General features: G+C 57.3%; 6 protein-coding genes across 6 annotated transcripts; 2 read left to right on the top strand and 4 right to left on the bottom strand.

Annotated features, from left to right (window-relative positions):
* Positions 1–1,191: 1,191 nt before the first annotated feature.
* TRAVEDRAFT_41309 (uncharacterized protein) lies at positions 1,192–1,673 on the top strand (the record flags this gene model as incomplete). The annotated part of the gene is made up of 3 exons (XM_008033881.1): positions 1,192–1,343; positions 1,400–1,528; positions 1,589–1,673. 3 exons carry the CDS (start codon positions 1,192–1,194, stop codon positions 1,671–1,673), a joined length of 366 nt encoding a protein of 121 aa, XP_008032072.1.
* A 1,820-nt stretch (positions 1,674–3,493) lies between these two features.
* Positions 3,494–6,792, bottom strand: TRAVEDRAFT_54997 (Sec39-domain-containing protein; the record flags this gene model as incomplete). The annotated part of the gene is made up of 3 exons (XM_008034146.1): positions 3,494–4,542; positions 4,604–4,763; positions 4,815–6,792. The coding sequence occupies 3 exons, from the start codon at positions 6,790–6,792 to the stop codon at positions 3,588–3,590; spliced, it is 3,093 nt and encodes a 1,030-aa protein (XP_008032337.1). The 3' UTR covers positions 3,494–3,587.
* A 109-nt stretch (positions 6,793–6,901) lies between these two features.
* On the top strand, positions 6,902–8,785 carry TRAVEDRAFT_67848 (rab GDP-dissociation inhibitor). The gene is made up of 7 exons (XM_008034399.1): positions 6,902–6,967; positions 7,019–7,150; positions 7,206–7,530; positions 7,587–7,695; positions 7,745–8,178; positions 8,231–8,375; positions 8,426–8,785. Exons 1-7 carry the CDS (start codon positions 6,950–6,952, stop codon positions 8,610–8,612), a joined length of 1,350 nt encoding a protein of 449 aa, XP_008032590.1. The 5' UTR covers positions 6,902–6,949; the 3' UTR covers positions 8,613–8,785.
* Positions 8,786–9,985: 1,200 nt separating this feature from the next.
* TRAVEDRAFT_79026 (uncharacterized protein) lies at positions 9,986–10,504 on the bottom strand (the record flags this gene model as incomplete). Its single annotated transcript, XM_008034398.1, has 1 exon — positions 9,986–10,504. A coding segment is annotated over one exon (519 nt), but the record flags the coding sequence as incomplete, so codon positions are not given.
* Positions 10,505–16,423: 5,919 nt separating this feature from the next.
* On the bottom strand, positions 16,424–16,969 carry TRAVEDRAFT_103451 (uncharacterized protein; the record flags this gene model as incomplete). Its single annotated transcript, XM_008034397.1, has 1 exon — positions 16,424–16,969. A coding segment is annotated over one exon (546 nt), but the record flags the coding sequence as incomplete, so codon positions are not given.
* Positions 16,970–18,361: 1,392 nt separating this feature from the next.
* On the bottom strand, positions 18,362–18,850 carry TRAVEDRAFT_79572 (uncharacterized protein; the record flags this gene model as incomplete). Its single annotated transcript, XM_008034396.1, has 1 exon — positions 18,362–18,850. A coding segment is annotated over one exon (489 nt), but the record flags the coding sequence as incomplete, so codon positions are not given.
* Between the last annotated feature and the right edge of the window lie 270 nt (positions 18,851–19,120).

Here is a 19,120-nt window from a genome sequence, read left to right as displayed (position 1 = left end):
GGCCACCGCTGCTGCTTTGGCGACCGATGCAGGAACACCGCGCAAGCCGTGTCCGCCGCACAGCGCGGCGTGCACATCTGTCTCGCAGCCACTGAGTCGCGTCCGCCACAACCTTCACGCGAGACGCAGCGGTCAGATTGGAACGCGAGGAGGGAAGGAGGCGGACGCGGCCGGTTATGGAAGTGAATGGAGCTCAGGCGAGCGCGGACGCCCAGCGAAGCGGATGCAGATGCAGATGTGGGGAGCTAGTCTCGTCACCAGCCGTTATAGGGGGTCCTTCCAAAACGGGACGGGCAAGAAACCGAGCAGAGGACCCCCCTATAACGTCTGGCGCACTTGGTATAGGCGGGTGGGGGTAAGGTCACTCAAGTCACGAAGGTCACCGCGGCCCCACTTCGACGTGCGCGCACGCCGCGCGACCGTGATTGCCTCAGGACGCCTACATCGCAATTTCCGCCCAAATAATTCTGAAAAATGAGAGGAGCGTTCCTGAATGGCCCCGCAATGGTCTGGGTTAAAATGAGACTGCAGCGCGCGGAGCAGCCCAGAGAAATAAAACCCGCTCGCGGACAGTGACTGCCTGTGACTGGCAGACTTGCCCGATCGAGGGCGTGTCAAGGCGTTTGACGGGTGGGCAGACTTCTTTCTGGCGTTGGCGTGACCTTACCCCCACCCGCCTATACCAAGTGCGCCAGACGTTATAGGGGGGTCCTCTGCTCGTTTCTTTGCCCGTCCCGTTCTGGAAAGGACCCCGTGACCTATAACGTCTGGACACGAGACTAGTGGGGAGCCGCGCCAGGCTCGCAGAACATGCATCTCACACAGATGAGCGCCGCAGCCTTCCGGCCCTGGCAGCTGGTGATATCATCACTCAGAACCCGACGGCCTGTGCTCTGCATGCATTCCTCACAAACGCCGACCACAGGGAGATATCGAGCACACTCGAGGACGCGGAGGCAAAGGACGGCAAAGGACGTGAGACCGGGATTTGTCCGAAGTGTGCGCCACGATCCCTTCCCACGATTGGCCCTGGTTCCCCAGCCCACGTGTCTCCCGCTCCCCGATCCCATCTGGAAAAACACGTCCCACGGGCGTCTCTTCCCTTTCCTAGTGCCCGCAAGCGCCTCTCAGTTCCTGGCTTCTGCGCGCACCTCCGCTCATCCTCCATCCGTCTCCCCCGTCGTGAAAACTATGTCCGAAACAGAAGTTGTGCTTCAGCTCCCGGCCGATGTCCCCGCTCAGTCGACGAGCACCTCCGCTGGCGATGTTACCGTTGCCCTCGCACACTCAGTCAGCGGCCGTGTCTCAGGCAAGGCATGGAAGGTGCCCAAGACTGCCACAGTGTACGCCCCCATCCCCATTCCCCTCTGTTTTGATGTACTTATCAACCGCCGAGCAGACGGTCACATCTGCCCGAAGGTGTGAAGACGAAGAAGTGGGAGGAGCGGATGGAGAAGACTAAGAAGGAACAAGCCATCAAGAAGCTGCAGTCCGAGCTCAAGCAGGAGAAAGTGGACGACCTCAAGCGGTACATCCCCCCTCCCACCCTCCCCGTGTCTATTCCAACTTAACGTACCCGCCCCACCAGCCGCCGCGAGATCACCACGGAGCGGAAAAAGGCTGCTGAAGAGCGGAAGCGGCTCGAGGAGGCGAAGGAGAAGGTGCACCCGTAAACGTGCCCGTCCGTTGCTACGCGATCGCTCACCTTCGCGGCCTCCCCTCCAGATGGGCGCACGACGTGCTGCCAGGCTGCGCCGCAAGATGGGCCGTACCAAGAAAATCAGCCACTGACAGTGCGCGTAGGCACACGCCTACACCCGTCCGCTGCTCTTGGGAACCAGCGGGGACGGGGTGTGGGGCAGAAAATCTCTCAGGCCGTCGCCCCGTCTGTCCCTTGATCGACGGCCTGGCAGCGGGTAGCGGCAAGCAGGGCTGCGAAGTCGAGGCGGACACGGGGCAGGGAAGCGGCACCCTCGAACTTTACCCGCGGCCAAGATCCCCGGACGTCTTCGAATCTGCTGCGGTGGGAGAGCGAGTTCTATCTGACTTGTCCGCAGTGCGTCGATGGGTGCCGCTGTCTCTGGGTGGCGGCCACAGGAGTCCGGATTGCGTTTGTAGGGCGTATAACGCAAGATTGCTGTGTTGTCGAGATATACCGGCGGACCACATTGTAATACCACATCGTGATACATCAATCGTCGCCGTCAACACACCCTGGAAGACAGACAGATAGACGGCCGTGGCGCAGGCGTCATAACCAGCCTCGATCTAGCGTCTGCAAAGCTGACAATTTCCACTCCTTGTCCCCATCCCTGTATTGCAAGCATGGCTGTCCAGCCCAGCAGCTCGCTCTGGAACATCGTGCAATTTTTGCGAGCCCTTAGGCATCCTGCGTATCCGCTGCGCTTCATTCGCGTTCACCTTGTGCCCTCCCAACTCGACCCTAGGAATTCGTCTTGCATACGCGACTATCTATGCGGTGAGTGACCGCAGGGACCACTGTCCATGCATCCGGGGCCTTCCGTAAACAGTGCACGTCCCCCGTAGCCCGGATACGTTCGTGCCACGGCGCCGGGCGACCATGAATCTACTAACGATGTCTGTGCCTCAAGGCCCTCGACGCTCGCCGATACAGACAGGATAGCCCCAACGGCCGGCGGAAATCTGGGGCAGTTAGACGGTGGCTCGACGTGCACCGTCCGCCCTCGACGCATGCCCGGTGCGTGCAACGTCTTCGTGGGCTGCACGAGGACACCCTTGCAAGGGGTCGCCTGTTACAGGAAGACATGTCGAGACGTCGACGTCAATCAGTGGCCGAACCGCACAAGACGCTCTAGATTTCGCCAGCGACCAAGACAATGAGATGGTCTGTGTGGAATGTCTGGAAGTCGTCGATCACGTCGGACGAGGTCGGGGAAGAACGGGAAGACGTCCTCGATCTTCGGCTCGGTGTCCTGGCGAAGATTCATGCATCGCCCCCAGCGACCATTCTATCCTCACGTCCGTCAGAAGATGGAACCCAAACATATGGAAGGGAACGCGGCGTGTATCTTGCCCGACACGTTCCTCTGCGATCGTGCACTGTCGCCGCTCTTGCAGCTGGGGGTCGTCCTCGGACTTGTTCCCATCGGATTGCGTGGGGCATGTATCACCCTTCGCGAGCGCGACGCTGAAGTGGTTCTCCACCTCGAGCAGATGTACGCACAGTCGGGTGGGGCCATCCTGCTTGCGCAATCAGAGGTCAAAATATGTTGAGAGGATCGTCGACAGCCACACAAGTGCGCAGCGAGCGATCAGAGTTTCCATGACTAGTAAGCTGTTGTACCTGTCCTTTGCAAGGGGCGTCCGAATTCGCGCAATGTGCATGTTTGTATGGGTTCGGCCTGCAGGCAGAGCACTGCGACCACCACTATTTCTCTCTTACCCGCGATATGTGCGACCCTTGTGTGCCCTCTTTTCAGAGGGAAGGGGGGGTTTGATTTGGATTGACCCGCGTATACCTCAGTGATTCACCAACAACATGTGTAGTGAGAAACAGACCCATCCTGACCGCCTACATACATAGATAACATAACGGTCCCAAGTCCCTACTCATCGTCCGCGCCCAGCAACCACCCAATCCCCTTCTGCAGCACGCGCGACGCCTGCTCCGACACGACATGCGCGCCGTCCGCCGCCGCCCGCGGGCCCCTGCTCCCACTCCTCTCCCGCTCGCCGTCGTCCGACATGTACGACCGCCCGCGCCCGCCAAACGAGAACGGGATGTTCGCCGCGACGGCGCCGAACGCCTTGCCTGCGAGCGCGGCCGCGTCCGGCGAGTGCGGGATGTGCAGCTCCGGCATGTGCATGCTCTGCAGCCGGCTCGCGAGCGACGCCGTGACCGCATCGGCCCCGTACAGCGTGCGCTGCCGCGGCGCGCTGTTGCTCACGCGGCGTGCGCCCCGTTTGCGCGACGCGAGTGACTCGCGGCGGCGCGCGAGGTCGTCCGCTTCGAGCGGGCGCCAGGCCGCGAGGATGTCGGGCAGCTTCTCGGCGGGGCAGAACTCGAGCGCGCGCGCGAGGAGCGCGAGCTTCTGCGGGACGTCGGGCAGCTCGGGGTGGCGCCCGAGCTGGAAGCACGTCAGCCAGCAGACCTCGCTCGCCGCTTCGACCTGCGAGGGGTCGGGGGCGCTCGAGGCGGAGGCGCGGAGGGCGAGGGTGGTGTCGACCATTTGTGCGGCGGCGGCGTAGGCGCGCGGGTAGTCGTCGGATTGGAGGGCGGTCTCAGCGAGCATGGCGAGCGTCTTGACGGCGGCGACGGGGTCGCGGCGGAAGCCGAGTTTGTGGACGAGGTCGAGAATGACCTCGGTGTGCTTGTATGCGTCGTTGTTGGACGAAAGTACGCGGGAAACCAATGAGAGGCGATCCTTGGTGAGGCGGATCTCGATTGGGGAGATGGGGATCCCAGGACGGGAAGTGAGGTTGAAGGAGCAGAGCCGGGAGGTGGCCTCGATGAACTCTTTCTCCTGAATGATGCGCTCTGAGGGCGCGGGGACGTCGAGACTTAGAGAGAAAGCCGCGTTATAAACATGTGGTCCAGGAGGAGAGCAGAAAAGGCACGTACCAGTCATACGCCAGCTTCATGTCTCCGAAGTGGTAGTTGCCTGAAGTCGCGTTGTCGTAAAATTCTTGAGAGCATGCCAGGCAGATATCTTCGACGACTTGATGGTCGAGGGAAAGCTGAACGCTAGAGGAGTGCAGAAGCTTCTTCGCAATATCAAAGTCTGCGCCAATCGTTAGTTGTACCTCCATCTAGTGTGAGCCCAATCACTTACTACCGGTACTTAGCAGGCCACTCAAGAATATGCGGATGATGTCGTCCTTGGACAGCAGACAGAACGCGCTTCGTGACCCGCTCTCTCCAGAGCCCGAGAGCTTGAGCATGTCCTCCAACAGCCACTCCCAATCCTCTTGCGTCTCGAGCTTGTCGTCGGACGCGTTGGCCCGGCGCGCCATCCTATTCGCCCGTGCACGTTGCTCCGAGATATTTGAATTGCTCTGCAGGAACCAACGCAGGGGCGCCGGCACGCTCCAACGCGCAAGGATTTCCCCGGACTCGAGGTGCACATCTAGGACATCAAGGGCGCGGGATAGCGAAGATGTGGGTAAGGGAGTACAGAAGATGAGTAGATCCGACGGTGTCGCGCGGGGGCGTGTGGCAGAGGGCGTGACGAAGGCACCCAGCGAGGCGATGGTGGTGTCGGCTTCGTCGGCCTCGTCTCCATCTTCCTCGGGGGCATCCCAAGCCGGAAGGCACTCGAATATGCGGCTCATGGTCGGCCAGTCGTCGATGCGGTCGCTCCCGTAGAGGCATGCGAGCGCGAGGCGGGCCATGGCTTCATCGTCTCGGATGACTCGTCGACCTTGCGGGAGCGTGGGTTTCGACGCCTCGAAGATGGCAGCGACGATGCCCAACGGGGCGTTCAGTATGTAGTCGTACAGAAGTCGCGTAGGAAGAGCCGCGTCAGGCTTCCCTGCGCGTTCCGCTCGCGACTCCAGGACGAAAAGATAGGGCATGACCAGGCGCTGAATATCATGCGCGACTGTCTCCTCCGTAGCGTATGCAAGATACGCCCGGACAACGTCTGCGGGTTCCATCGACCGCCACCTCGAAAGAGACCAGTCCTCCGCCGCATTGTCTTCAGCCTGAGGCGCGTCGTAGACGAGACGAGCGACAAGAGTGAGGTCCTCCCCGGCCTCATCAAGCCCTGGAACACCTTGCGAAGCCGCATGTTGCACGAGGCCTAGTGCTGCGTCAACCATACCGGTAGAAGAGATAACATAGTCAATCCTCCGTGTGTACCATGACGACAACTCTGATGCTGATAGCGGTTCTGGTACTGGGACTAGGTGGTCGTGTCCAGGAGATGGTGTGGGTGGGGCGATCCCGCCCTCCTGGAGTGCCTGGGTGCATTCTGGTGTTTCCACGAAGTCGGGTTCATCCCTCCATGGCTTCGGCGGTAGCCTCTGTTCCGTGTCGGAGGCGAGTTCGAACGATGGGAGTAGGTCCCTGTACTCTGCGGCGAGTGCGTACTCCGGTATGCAGTCGAGAATGGCGAACCTGAACGGCCACAGGGTCGACGCATGGTGCTCCATGAGGATCCGGAGAGCAGTGAAGTTCTCCTGCGATGCCAGGAGGCATGCTACCTCTACTAGGTCAGATGTCACAAACGTGGAGAGTGGTATTGGGGGTTTGCCAGATGACTTGGACGACGTCGCTTGAGAAGGTTCAGCAGGACCGTCCGCCCACGGGTCGTCCTCCCACTCCTCGTCAATGGTGTTCTCCTCGTCCTCGTCCGCGGCGGGGGCATCCCTGCAGATCTGGACAAACGTGTTCAAGCGGTCCAGTCGCTCCAGCAAGACAGCGCGTATGTGACATAGCTGCGCATCCGCGGTCTCGTCGGAGAAATATGACGCGAGTGTGGCATGCCGTGCGCGGGACGTCGAAGGACTCAAGGTTTCCTCGTCGTCCTCAAACCCATCCGCGCCTTCCAAGGAGCCTCTTGTTGGATGCATAGCAGCGCTCCTGGCGCGCGAGGCAGCCGCATCGGTTCTCTCAAGTCCAAGGTCTAGCAGGGACCTCTGTACGGTCGCGTCATCGAGAATGCGGTCAGCACAGGCAGCAGAGACCCAGAGGTCGTCGCGAATAGGCTCGAGCAGCTGCTTCACGTTGTCCAGCGAGACATTGTCGTCAGAGAGAGCAGTCCACTGGGCAGAGAGGTTTGGCGGGGCGGAGGTCGTGGCGGTCGACATATTCGAGAGGCGGGGACACGTGCACGCGGGACGGTAGCCATGTTGCTGCACGTGCTGGATCGATGGATCATGCACATATAGCAGCGCCCGCTCCTCCCGCCCCTCTCCCCAACGCCCTCATCATCCCACTCGACCCCGCCCCTCTCAGACCACAGCCATGGATGAAGAATACGACGTACATACCCGTTCTGAGCCTCCAGCGGGACGCGTCTGACGTTCATGACAGGTTATCGTACTCGGCACTGGCCTGACGGAGTGTATCCTCTCCGGCCTTCTGTCCGTCGAGGGCAAGAAGGTCCTCCATATGGACCGGAACGACTACTACGGCGGTGACAGCGCCAGTCTGAACCTCACGCAGGTAATGCGGTGGCCGATATCGCCCGAGCCTGATAACTCATGTGCTGTTCCTCCAGCTCTACCGCAAGTTCAGACCCGACCAGGCCGTTCCTGCTGAGCTGGGCCGCGACCGCGACTACGCCGTTGATCTCATCCCCAAGTTCATCATCGCGTCGGGAGAGCTAACGCGCATCCTCGTCCACACTGACGTGACGCGCTACCTCGAGTTCAAGCAGATCGCTGGTAGCTATGTGTACCGTGATGGCAAGATCTCCAAGGTCCCGTCCACGGAGATGGAGGCGGTCAAGAGCCCGCTCATGGGTCTCTTCGAGAAGCGGCGCGCGAAGAAGTTCTTCGAGTTCCTCCAGAGCTGGAAGGATGACGACCCAGCCACCCACCAAGGTATATGCTCTTTGGAATGTCGATCCGTTCGGCCCATTGATTGGTATCTCCAATAGGCATCGACTTGGACAAGAACACGATGGCCCAGGTTTACGAAAAGTTTGGGCTGGAGCCCGGTACCCAGGACTTCATCGGCCATGCTATGGCGCTCTACTTGGACGATGAGTAAGTAAGCCTTCATATCGTTCGGGGGTCTGTCACTCATTTCCTGCAGCTACAAGACGAAGCCCGCGCGGCCAGCTTACGAGCGCATCGTGCTCTACACTTCTTCCATGGCGCGCTACGGAAAGTCTCCCTACATTTACCCCCTCTACGGTCTCGGCGAGCTTCCCCAGGCGTTCGCACGTCTGAGCGCTATCTACGGCGGTACCTACATGCTGGACAAGCCCATCGACGAGATCATCACTGACGCTGACGGCAAGTTCGTCGGTGTACGGAGTGGCAGCGAGACGGTCAAGGCCAAGCAGGTCGTCGGCGACCCCAGCTACTTCGGTGCCGGCAAATCCGCCGACGGCGGCAAGGTTCGCGTCGTAGAGGAGGGCAAGGTCATTCGCGCTATCTGCTTCCTCAAGCACCCCATCCCCGGCACGGACGACTCGGACAGCGCGCAGATCATCATCCCCCAGAACCAGGTCGGCAGGCGAAACGGTACGTCTTTGTGACTCGCGCCGCAGCACAGTTTACTCAATGTTGGGTACAGATATCTACATCGCGATGGTGTCGTCCACGCACAACGTTTGCGCCAAGGACGTTTTCGTCGCGATCGTCAGCACGATCGTCGAGACGGACCGGCCTGAGCAGGAGATCGCGCCTGGTCTCCAGCTCCTTGGCCCCATCTACGACAAGTGAGTCTATCGGTCCTCATCCCGGTCTATGTTCTAACATACCACCCCAGGTTCATCTCGGTTTCCTCTCTATATACCCCCACATCCTCGGGCGAGTCCGACGGCGTCTTCATCACGCGCTCTTACGACGCGACCTCGCACTTCGAGACCGTCGTCGACGACGTCAACCACGTCTGGAAGCGCATGCTCGGCAAGGACCTCGTGCTCAAGAAGCGCGACGTGGAGGTCGAGGCCTAGACGCGTCCTCATGCGCACGCCCTGCAAAGCCCCTCACGCCCTAACGCCTTTACCTTTACCTCGTCTGGAGTTTTCTTTCGCCCGGATACGCCCTAGTTGAATTCATGTATAAGAAGTAGGAAGACCATCTCATCGCTGTACTTGTCGCGCAATGCATTCATCCGTCCATGCCGTCTCGACCGAGGTTGGTGGGTGTCGGGATGTATATCGCGAGCAACTAGTAGCTCTAGGTAAGCGTGCTCATACAGTAAAGTGCTAGCCAATTAATCGCCGTGGCCAAGCACAGCTTCTATGCGGTGAGGTGGTCAAATGGTAACGCAGCTTGAACACTTCAAACCTGCTGGTCTAGGTCGTCGACTAGGAAGGATATCAGTCTATCGTCGTATGCTGGTACTGATACTTACTGGCAGTAGTGGAACCCGTACGCGTTTTGGAATGAGAGGGCATCCGCTCTCCATATTCGTACGGCGGTGCCGGCTCAGCTGCGAGCTCGAGCGCGGCGAGTTCGCGGCTGTATCCGAGAAATTCCGCTGCCTGTGCACGAAGGGCTGCCATCTCGGCGAGCAGCCCGCGCGCTCCACGTTGGCTCGGACGGGGCGGTGCGTCTTCGATCTTGCGTTGCGGTCGCGAGCCCGGGCCTTCGTGTTCCACGGGACGCGGGTCAGTAGCTGCAGCTGAGGCGATATGGCAATTCGTACCTGTTACTGGTGCATGACCGAAACGAGGTGCCGATATCTTCTCGAACAGCCGCAGACGGGCAGCATGTCTCCTAGTCGTTGACTCAGACGCGATGGTTTGGACGGCGGGAGGTGCGCAGCGGGAAGCCGGTGGATTCGCCGCAACTGAGAAGCTGTCGGAGGCTTGGAGGGGGTGAGGACGTGCCAGTGACAGACACCGACTGTGTCCCGAGGGCGAAGGTGGGGAGGAAGCGTCATGGGGAGTATCCGTGAGATCGATGGAAGGCTGAACAGCTCGAACTCGCCCGAGCGTGCCCTTCCGACATGCTCGAAGACAGGATATTACGGCAGTCAAGGCAAGGAGAGCACCGAGTCCTAGCCCTCCTCCCATTGCGGCGATGAATGCGGGAGACATGATTACCCCCTGGCGGTCCTCTGGTGCCTTGGAAGCTGTAGTGTAGATAAATGCGAGGCGAGAGCGCAAAGGCGTTCCGTTAGATGAATGAGACAGACAGTCAGCGGATGACTTTCGGGGGATGTCAAAGGGTGCTTACCGGTAGGTCCAGGGGATGATACCGAGCTCCCGTATATTGTAGACCCACTGGGTCTTGTGAAGGGCGTAAAGGTCGCAACGCCGGGAATCAGGCTATGGATACCTGTGACAGGGAGGGGCGAAGACGGCTCAGGCTCCTCGGTGGTGTATACGATATAGTCGAATAATATCAGAGACCATTCCGTGCTCCCCGCCGAGATTGTGAGGACATGTTCTCCAGGTGGTAGGCTAGAGTTGACGTAGACCGGCACGTTATATAACAGTTTGGGGCCGGCCGGGTCGGGGGAATATGTGTAGGCACCGACAACGGTGCCATCAAGGGCGAATACGAGGCTGGTGTTTGTTGTTATATCTGGGACTGCGTTTGCAATGATGTTGTAGACGTAGACGGCCTGTCCGACGAAATACACGGAGACGTTGACGGGAGGCCCGCCGAGATATGTGGAGTCGTGCCAGGTTTGCATGAAGGCTTGTGTGACGTCGACCTCCGCGGCAGCTAACCCGGGCCCGTTGAATCCAAGGTTTCCGGGAAAGATGCTGCATGTTGTGCACATGGAGCCGACCGCCCATTTGTCGGAAGGGGAGTATATGGGGAAGAGACCTGTGGAACTGTCCCCATACACGTCGTCTATAGTGTGATTGACAAGGATGGCGGCCGACGCAAACATCGGTAGGACGCAATAGTGTGCTAGACGTTTCATGAGCTGGCGGACTGCGGGGTGTCGGCGAGATAGATGTGGCGGCTGGACGGGGTGACTATCAGGAATAGGATACAACTAGCAGGCCAAAAATCGGTAGCCTTTACATGGCCTGCTGTTCGACAGAGCGGTCAATGTGTCATTTCGGCGTGCAGCCATGTTGGACGTTGTACCTGGCAGGTGGCAACGCTCCTACTTTTAGGCGCACCTCCATCCCGACACTGGCAAAACCACTGCTGAAGCTCTCGGTCAGGTTCAACCGCGTCGCGTTGGAAGCGGGAAGACCCTAATAGTACAGAAAGGCACATCAGCTGAAATATCAACAGATCGCCAGAGCTGCCAGCGCGGTGCCTAGTAACTCACCGCCGTGAGGCCGTGAACACCACCTTACCAAGTGTTACTAGCAACCTATAAGTCGAATAAACGTCTCGATCGTAGACTGACCTACACAGGGCCGAGCGTTCCTGGAGAGCCGCTTCAATTCGGTGGGCTCAAAGCCTATGAAAAATTAACAATATTGTATAGGTATAGAGGTAACATCACCGGGTATCTGGAGCGTATACGGCGTACTCGTACAGTGAAACTGTTCAGCTGCCTGGGCGGCGTCATGGCTAGGTCACTTTCGAAGAGACTGGCCCGGCATACGATGCGAACTGAGAACGCGGCTTGAAAGCATTGCCGATTGATTGTCTAATCCTGCGAGCCAGATGAACATGGATATAAGTTTGTGGTCGCACGCAATTACTCAGACAGACTCACATCAGTAGAATTCGCCCGGCGCAGTTTGGAAGCCTAGCTGGTACGCCCTCCGTGTTCGTACGGCGGAGCTGGCCCGGCTGCCAGTCCACACGCGACACTTTGTGAATCGCGATTGAGGAACTCTGCTGCCTGCGCTCGGAGGGCCACCGCTTCAGCGAGTAATCTGCGTGCCACAGCATCTCTAGGGATCATGCGGGGCGGCTCCTCTGCATTATATGGGCCATCCCGATCTGCAGGGCGCTTGTAAATCACTGACAGCTGGGTTATCGTAATGATGCACGTCACACCTGCACTCACTCCCGTACGAGCGCGGTGGGACGTCGCCGATATCTTCTCGAAGAGCCGTACACGAGCAGCATGGCTCCCAGTGTCGGGCAAAGGCGCAGTCGATGCGGCACTTGACGAGGACAGCGCGAAACGGGAAGCCGGTGGGTTTGCCACGATAGAGAGGCCGTCGGAGGCTGGGGCGAAGTACGGGGGTGATGGTAAAAGGGGTCGCGCCGGAGAGGGAGGAGTCTTGAAGGTGGTCTCTGTGAGGAAGACCGAGACATCGAGAGTTCGAGCATGCAGTCGATGCTTCCGCCGAGTTCGAAAATAAATCGCTACAAGGGCGATAACAACGATCGCGCCGAGTAGGGAACCCCCCACGATGCTGCCAATGATTGCTGAAGACCGTAGATCTGCTGAGCGAGGGTATGCTAGCGATGCATATTGTAAAAAATATTAGGAGGGGGCTGCTAGGGTGTGGAGTGTTGATTGTTACTTACCAGTAGACGAGGAGGAGGCCGAGAGGGTGGGACTTGTCATGGGGGCATCAGACCGTGCGAAAGGCGGCGTGGGTGTCGTAGTGGAAGGCAGTGGACCATCATCTGCTGTTATGACGGGTTGGTACGCAGCCGGCTCGTCAGCGGTGAATATGATGTAGTCGAATAAGATCAGAGACGTTTCGGCCTCTCCCGCTGACATGGTCAGGGTATGGTTCGCGTGTGGCATGCTCGAGTTGATGTATACCGGCACCTGGTACATCAGCTTGGGGCCGGAGGGGTCGGGTATGTGAGTGTATCGGCCGACAACAACACCGTCAAGGGTAAAAACGAGGTCTGTTGTCGTTGTTGTTTCGTCGACGTCGTTGGCGATGATGTTGAAGACGTAAACGGCTTGTCCAACGAAGCTTGCTGTTACGTTGTACCCGGGATCACCAGGATGATAGGTGGTGTCGTGCCAGGTTCCTCCGAAAGTTTGTGCAACATCCACCGCTGCTCCGGCGACCCCAGATCCGTTGTACGCCAGGTTTCCGGGATAGATATTGCATGTTGTGCACTGGGGACCGAAGGCCCACTGGCTCGAAGGGGAGTACGCAAGAGGGTACGGATCGCTATCACCTTGGAAATCGTCTATCGTGTAGTTGACAAGCATGGCGGTGGATGCAAGCACTGGGATAAAGCAGATACGAAACAATCGTCTCATAAGCAGTGTCAGGATTGTGGGGATGGATAGACGCACGAGTGAGGTCTTAGAAAGCTGGCATGGATATACAGCTCATCGGATCTGTCGATGTTCTTCTTCTCGACATTCGGGCGGAGCAGTGACTAAGTCCGCGCAACGCGAATCTTCGTCGATGCGGGCGTATCATGACGCGAAGAACTTGGCTGAAATGAACACACGAGTGTTACTTCGAAGAATCCCGCAAAAATCGTCATGTATAGGTCGCAGTACGGTCGTTGCTTGATGTTATACATGCATCCCGGCAGGATCTCTACTGATGTTCCTGGCCGCTTCGATTTTGCAGAAGTACTTCAAATTCTTGAGTACGGCGTATTCCGAAAGCCATAAAACATTGTCAGCAGAGAGTTTGTCAGCAGAAGAACTAACACATTGCTTGAGCTGCCACCGCAGCATCTACCGCGGCCAGCCAGCAGGAAGTTCGAACCCAGAGTGCGGTGGAGGCTCGAAGAATCGGAACTCGGCCTCTGGGCGGCTGGCGACCATCTCAAGTTGGTCCACGTGGAGACGCCTCAATAGGCGCGCGCGCGTTGGGGCTCGCATAACCGTGGAAGGCTCCGCAAGTTGACAGCCAACGTTCAAAACACTTTGGCGCGCACCCTTCTATTCTCCTTGATATCATAGGATTGGGTGGACTGATACATGATATATTAGGTGAGTAGTGTAAGTATCAACTGGACTTTGTTCAATGCCTTCAGGCTGAGCGAGGTCGTACGGCAATATCGATGGGTATGATTTGCATATGCCTAACATGTACCAAGGTCGTTTGAGTGAAATGACTGTTACCGTTTTCAACCACGACGGGGTGCCCCAATCTGCGCCTGGTCAAACTTGAGGCTTGTCTAGGCCCTGGGAGTTCTAGCGAGAAGGACGTAAGCATGGGTTTATCGCTATGTGGCATTGCCGTTTACTTACAGGAGTATGAGCCACCCGCATAACCCGATGGGATGCGCTCTTCGTGCTCGTTTGATGGCGAAGTCATCCTGGCTGTGAGGATCTCCGCTGCATCCTCTCGGAGAGCCGCCATGTCCGCCAGGAGAAGTTCGCGCACCATGTTCCTCTCAATCTTACGGGGCGCCGCGTCTTCGGCGTCGTGCTGACGGCGTGGGGTTTCATAATCTAGTACTAGGGAGCGGATGCTTTTCAGTACTGAAATATAGCATGATATCATATATATCGCATGTCGTACCTTCCACTCGCGCACGACCGACATAAGGCGTCGATATCTTCTCGGAGAGCCGCAGGCGAGCGGCGTGCTTCCGGGATTCGGGCATAGATGCGACGCCGGAAGGGGGTCGCGAGAAACGCGGGAAGCCGGCGGAGTTGGTGCAGTCGAGAAGTCGTCGACGGCCCGGGGGATACTCGAAGGAAGTGGTCGTAGACCTCGTGTGGTCGAGGAGAGGTAAGTTTGCAACGAGGCCGAGCAACCTTTATCTGTGAGGTACATGGGGACTGCTCGTGCCCGCCTGAGCCTGCGCCTGCACCGAATCCGAGCCCAAAGGAAAGCTACTATGAGAGCGACGAGGAGAAGGGCTCCGAGGGCTCCCCCGATGATCACCCGAAGGGTTGCAGAATATGTTTGAGATACGTGGAAGTTGGCTGACGAGGCACTCGCAGCTGCAGCATTATCTGCCTGGTCTACGTAGTCATAGCACGAAGAAGGAAGAAACAAACGCACCAGCGGTCACCTGGCGGCGACGCAGTGCCAGCACTTTAAAAAAGCCACGGCGAACCGCCGTAGGGCCGCGGTTGCTTGACATTGTACATCCATATGCTCCGGCAAGATCTCTACCGACACTCCGGCCGGCTCCAAGCCTTAAGTGTTGGAGCATGCTACTATAATAGCAGAGTAGACCAGTTGAGCAATCACAGCACCTGTCGTCAGGGGGTCGGACGTATGACTCACACTACATGTACAACCTCCGCACCACATGTTTTTAGCCGCACTCGTGATTATAAGCACCATGCTAGTAGAACCTACCTGCTCGTCGCGCCGTCTTGCAAATACGATGTTCATTCGCGCACCCTTGCTTGATCACTCGTTCCTGGTACTACAACGATCCCCACGGCTGGCGGGGTCTTTCATGTTCTGTTGGAGCAAGCTGGAAATCCGGTCGTAGAGAGTGAAAACGAGAGTGTTTTGGTTGTTGTCGTAGTACAGAGGCAAACCTGAGATAGCGCACGAAACGGGACCCGGGCGTGCTACTGAACGCTTCGGCAAGCGCCGGCGAGCAGGCGCTCGCTCGCTCAAATCCAACAACTAACATGTTCAAAGTCTTGAATATCTCTCGCGATTCAATATATAAGAAATCGTCTTTGTGCAAGACATATTCTGCGAAAATACTGCGGTACGGGACGTATCAAGGACGTATCCTACGTAAGTTTAAGGAGCTCCAGAGCCTCGCGGACTTGAAGCAGCAGTACAACCTATCGGAGTTACCCCGTTCATACAGTGAAGCCGCCCTGAACTATCATGCCAGCCCTATTTCAGACAGTCTGTCGCGGCGCCTCACAATATGTGCTGAACACGCTTCACACGCGTCAAATCGGCTCTTCTATGGCTGCGGACGCAGTGGATATGAGTATGAATTGCTCGTCGTACACTAATCACCATGCTTACAGTTGCGAAATCCGCCTGTGTCGCCGACTTTGAGGGTGTGCGTTCTTCGCTTCCGTATGATGGGGGGGCTGGCTCAGATGAGGACTCGTACGTAGCGCCTTGAGCATTGCTAACGAGAAGTTCTGCCACCTGCTCTCGGAGGGCTGCCATCTCGGCACGGAGTCCTTGGCCGGATCCGGTGTTCTGCATTGCACAAGGCCTTGGCATATCTTCAATCTCGTGTACTGTGTCCGGGCTTTCGTCATCTGCGGGGCAGCGCTGGTCAATGGCTGAAGTTTGAAGAATCGTTACACATCGTACCTACACCCCTAGGGCGAGACATTGTCAATATCTTCTGGAAGAGTCTCATGCGAGCCACATGTGACCCGGCGGCGGATAGAGATGCAGTGGTAGGGGTATCGGAGAACGGTCGCGTGAAACGGGAGGCTGGTGGGTTGACTGCAGTCGAGAGGCTATCGGCGGAATGAACTGAAAGGCGAGGGAGCAGGCATGAAATATGCCTTCTCGGGGAGAGAGAAGATTCAGCGTAGGACTCAGCCCTACTATTCCCTGTGAGGAGGAAAGACAGCTTGCGTGCTCGAGCTTGTCGCATGCGCTTCCGCCAGGCCTGAAGGACAGCGACAACGAGGAGTGCGCCGAATACTGACGCCGCTGCAATTCCGCCAATGAAAGCGGGGGACTGGAGTACTAATTGAGGGTGGGCTGTTGTTGCGTTCGCAACTGCAGTAGCATGAATATAATTGATAGGAACGAGGACCATCAATGGACAGCAGTGTACGGCAACGGGATGATCATAAAACCGTTAGCTCAGGTTCAGAAGAACGTGTGCAAGGATGCTTACCAGTGGGAAAGGGCGAGGGCGAGAACAAGACACTTGGTGTTGGCGCATGGGATTGCGAAAGAGATGTTGATGTCGTAGCGAGGGGAAGTAAACCACCAGAAAGTTTGCTGGGGGCACTTGAAGATGCTGTGGTTTTCAATTCGTCGATGGATTCGTCGATGGTGTATGTGATGTAGTCGAATAATAGCAGAGACGTTGTTCCCGCTTCGGTCGAGATCTTGAGGGTATGGTCGCCATATGGTATACTCGAATTGACGTAGACGGGAATGTTGTACACCAGTACGGGTCCCAAGGAGTCTGGTCCGTGTTTGAAGTGACCAACAACTTCGCCGTCAAGGGTGAAGACAAGGCTGGTCAACGTAGTAACGTTTGCGATCGTGTTGGCGATGATGCTATAGACGTAGACGGCCTGTCCAACGAATGTCACTGTAATGGTGGGAGTATGAAGATTGGGGTGGTAAGTGGTGTCGTGCCAGCTTCCGTTGTACACTTGGGAGACATCGACCACTGCTCCGAATCTGTAAGGATTCCCGGGGTGGATAAAGCAGGAGTTGCACGAGGGGCCGTAGGCCCATTGGTTCGAAGGGGCATATGTCGGCAAGGCACCCGTAACGATGTCGCCATACTGATCGTCTATCGTACGATTGACAAGGATGGCGGCAGATGTGAGCACTGGCAGGATACAGAAAGGGGCTAGAAATCTCATGAGTAGTGTTGTGTGGAGGGAGGTGGGATGTACGAACTGCAAAGGCTGTCACAAATGGGCTTGATATAAAGATATTCAGTGTTCAGGGACGGGAGGTCTGATACCTGCATCGGGCATCGGGCGTGTCTGCAAAACGGCGACCCCACTACCATATTCATACATGCTGATGAACGATTTCTACAAACAGAAGTTTCCTATGAAGTGGAAATGTAAGATGGAGCTGACCAGTCCAAAGGCGGTGGTGTGCCAGTGGTATAACAACGAACCTTCATGCACAAGCAAGTAATTGACATTTCGGCTCCAAACTGCCGATGTCTCCACTGCTGGGTCATGGTTGATGAACTATATCATAATGTCAAGGCGAAAGTTGATATATGAGTATTAATACCATCTCACTTACCGTTGTAGTACCACTAACGCCGCGAGGTCCGTATCTATAAATCCTCATATCGAGGTGGCGGCTCGATGAACAATTGATGCATCTCCTCTTCCACATTGCGAATGCGCTCCAATTCCCCCCGCAGTACTGCGACCTGAGCGCGCAAGGTCGATACACCCGTATACGAGGACGACGCGTAGGCGCCGGAAGAGCTTGGGGGCGCTGCCTCCGCGTGGGCCGCGACGTCTTCCTCGGCCTTCCTGTCCGCAATCGGGGAGCTCGGGAGCAGGGAGACATATGGTTGTGCGCGCGAGGCGGAATTGCCTCCGGATGATGTCTGCTTGGCGTAGACGCTTTAGTATCGTCTGCCAAAATGCATGTGTGTATGTGCTCACCCTGCCAGCCACCGCTGCAAGCGGTGAAGAAGAGCGTGCAGAATCGACGGCACCCCGTGCGCCCCTATCGTTCTCCGGCAATGATGTACGGACCCGGACGGGTTTCCGTATTTTCTTCACCCAACGTTTGACGTGTGTGTGATTGGAGCGTCGACGACGGAGGTAGCAGAACAGCACGAGAAGCAGAAGGGCGAGGGCTGTGACGCCGCCAGCGGCTGCGCCTGCGATGGCACTGGTAGAGAGATGTGTCGCACCATGTGCTGAGAGAGAGGGATCGCTCGGAGGAGAAAGCGGGGAGGACGTGGAAGATGTCGGCGAAGGAAGACCAGTATCAGACCCGAGTTTTGATTGCCCAGTTTGGGCGTGTGACGCCGAGGATGAGTCGCCCGATGACGCCACAGGCAGTGCATTAAAAGAGCTCGAGAGTGATGTTATGGGCGAGGTTGACGAAGAGGTATCGATATTAGTGAAGGAGATGCCGGTAGGAGGATTGGAAGCATGCTCAGAGCTGCTGGGCGTAGATGTCGTAACTATGCCGGGATTTTGGGACGTGGGTGGAGGAAGTAGAGATGTTGCTATGGGGGACGACGACGGCGGAAGGGGATCGGCTTCCTCGACGGTGTAGATCATGTTGTCGAACAGCAAAATGGAGGCGTTGTTGCCACTCGCGCGGACTTGAATATTGTGGTCCGTGTTTACAAGATTGGTTGTGTGGAAGACAAGCGTTTGGTACTCGATTGTGGACGTACTGAGGTCCGGGATGTGTTCGTATTGATTGAAAAACGTGCCATCGATGGTGAAGCTGAGATTCACGAGGGTCGTCGTGAACGCGACGAAGTTGGGAATGATGAAATACACATAGATCGCTGTGCCCGTGAAGGGGGCGTCGATGGTGTGGTCCGGGTTTCCCGGGTGGTAGGTAGAGTCGTGCCAGGTTCCGTTGAAGGTCTGCGAGATGTCTATGACCTTGCCGGGGAGCATGGTGCAGTGTACGCAGGTCAGGCCTTGTATCCAGTTGCCAGTTGGGTCGGAGCTAGGCCCGTATACGGGTTTCACGCCCGTGACGCTGTCACCATACTCGTCGTCTATGGTGCGGTTGACTGACATGGCAAATGCGGCAGAAAGGGCGCTGAAGGCGGTCAGGAACAGCAGCGGGGAGACACTCTTGTGAGAGACACTAGGTGGCCTCAGCATAATGGCAGGGTTGTGAGAGTCGTCGCAGACGAGGGACGTCATGAATAGACTCACCCAACACCACGCTCGGCGTCTTGGAAAGCACCGGCGCCGAGTTCGAGCTACATTGAAGATGTCAGAGACCATCTTGACAGTTGGACAGCGGCGGCGATGCGATGTTAGGGTTCAGTGTCAAACTCGCTA

The sequence above is a fragment of the Trametes versicolor genome (assembly GCF_000271585.1).
Source record: "Trametes versicolor FP-101664 SS1 unplaced genomic scaffold TRAVEscaffold_1, whole genome shotgun sequence".
Classification (NCBI taxonomy): domain Eukaryota; kingdom Fungi; phylum Basidiomycota; class Agaricomycetes; order Polyporales; family Polyporaceae; genus Trametes; species Trametes versicolor.
This window is presented reverse-complemented; position numbering and strand designations above follow the sequence as displayed.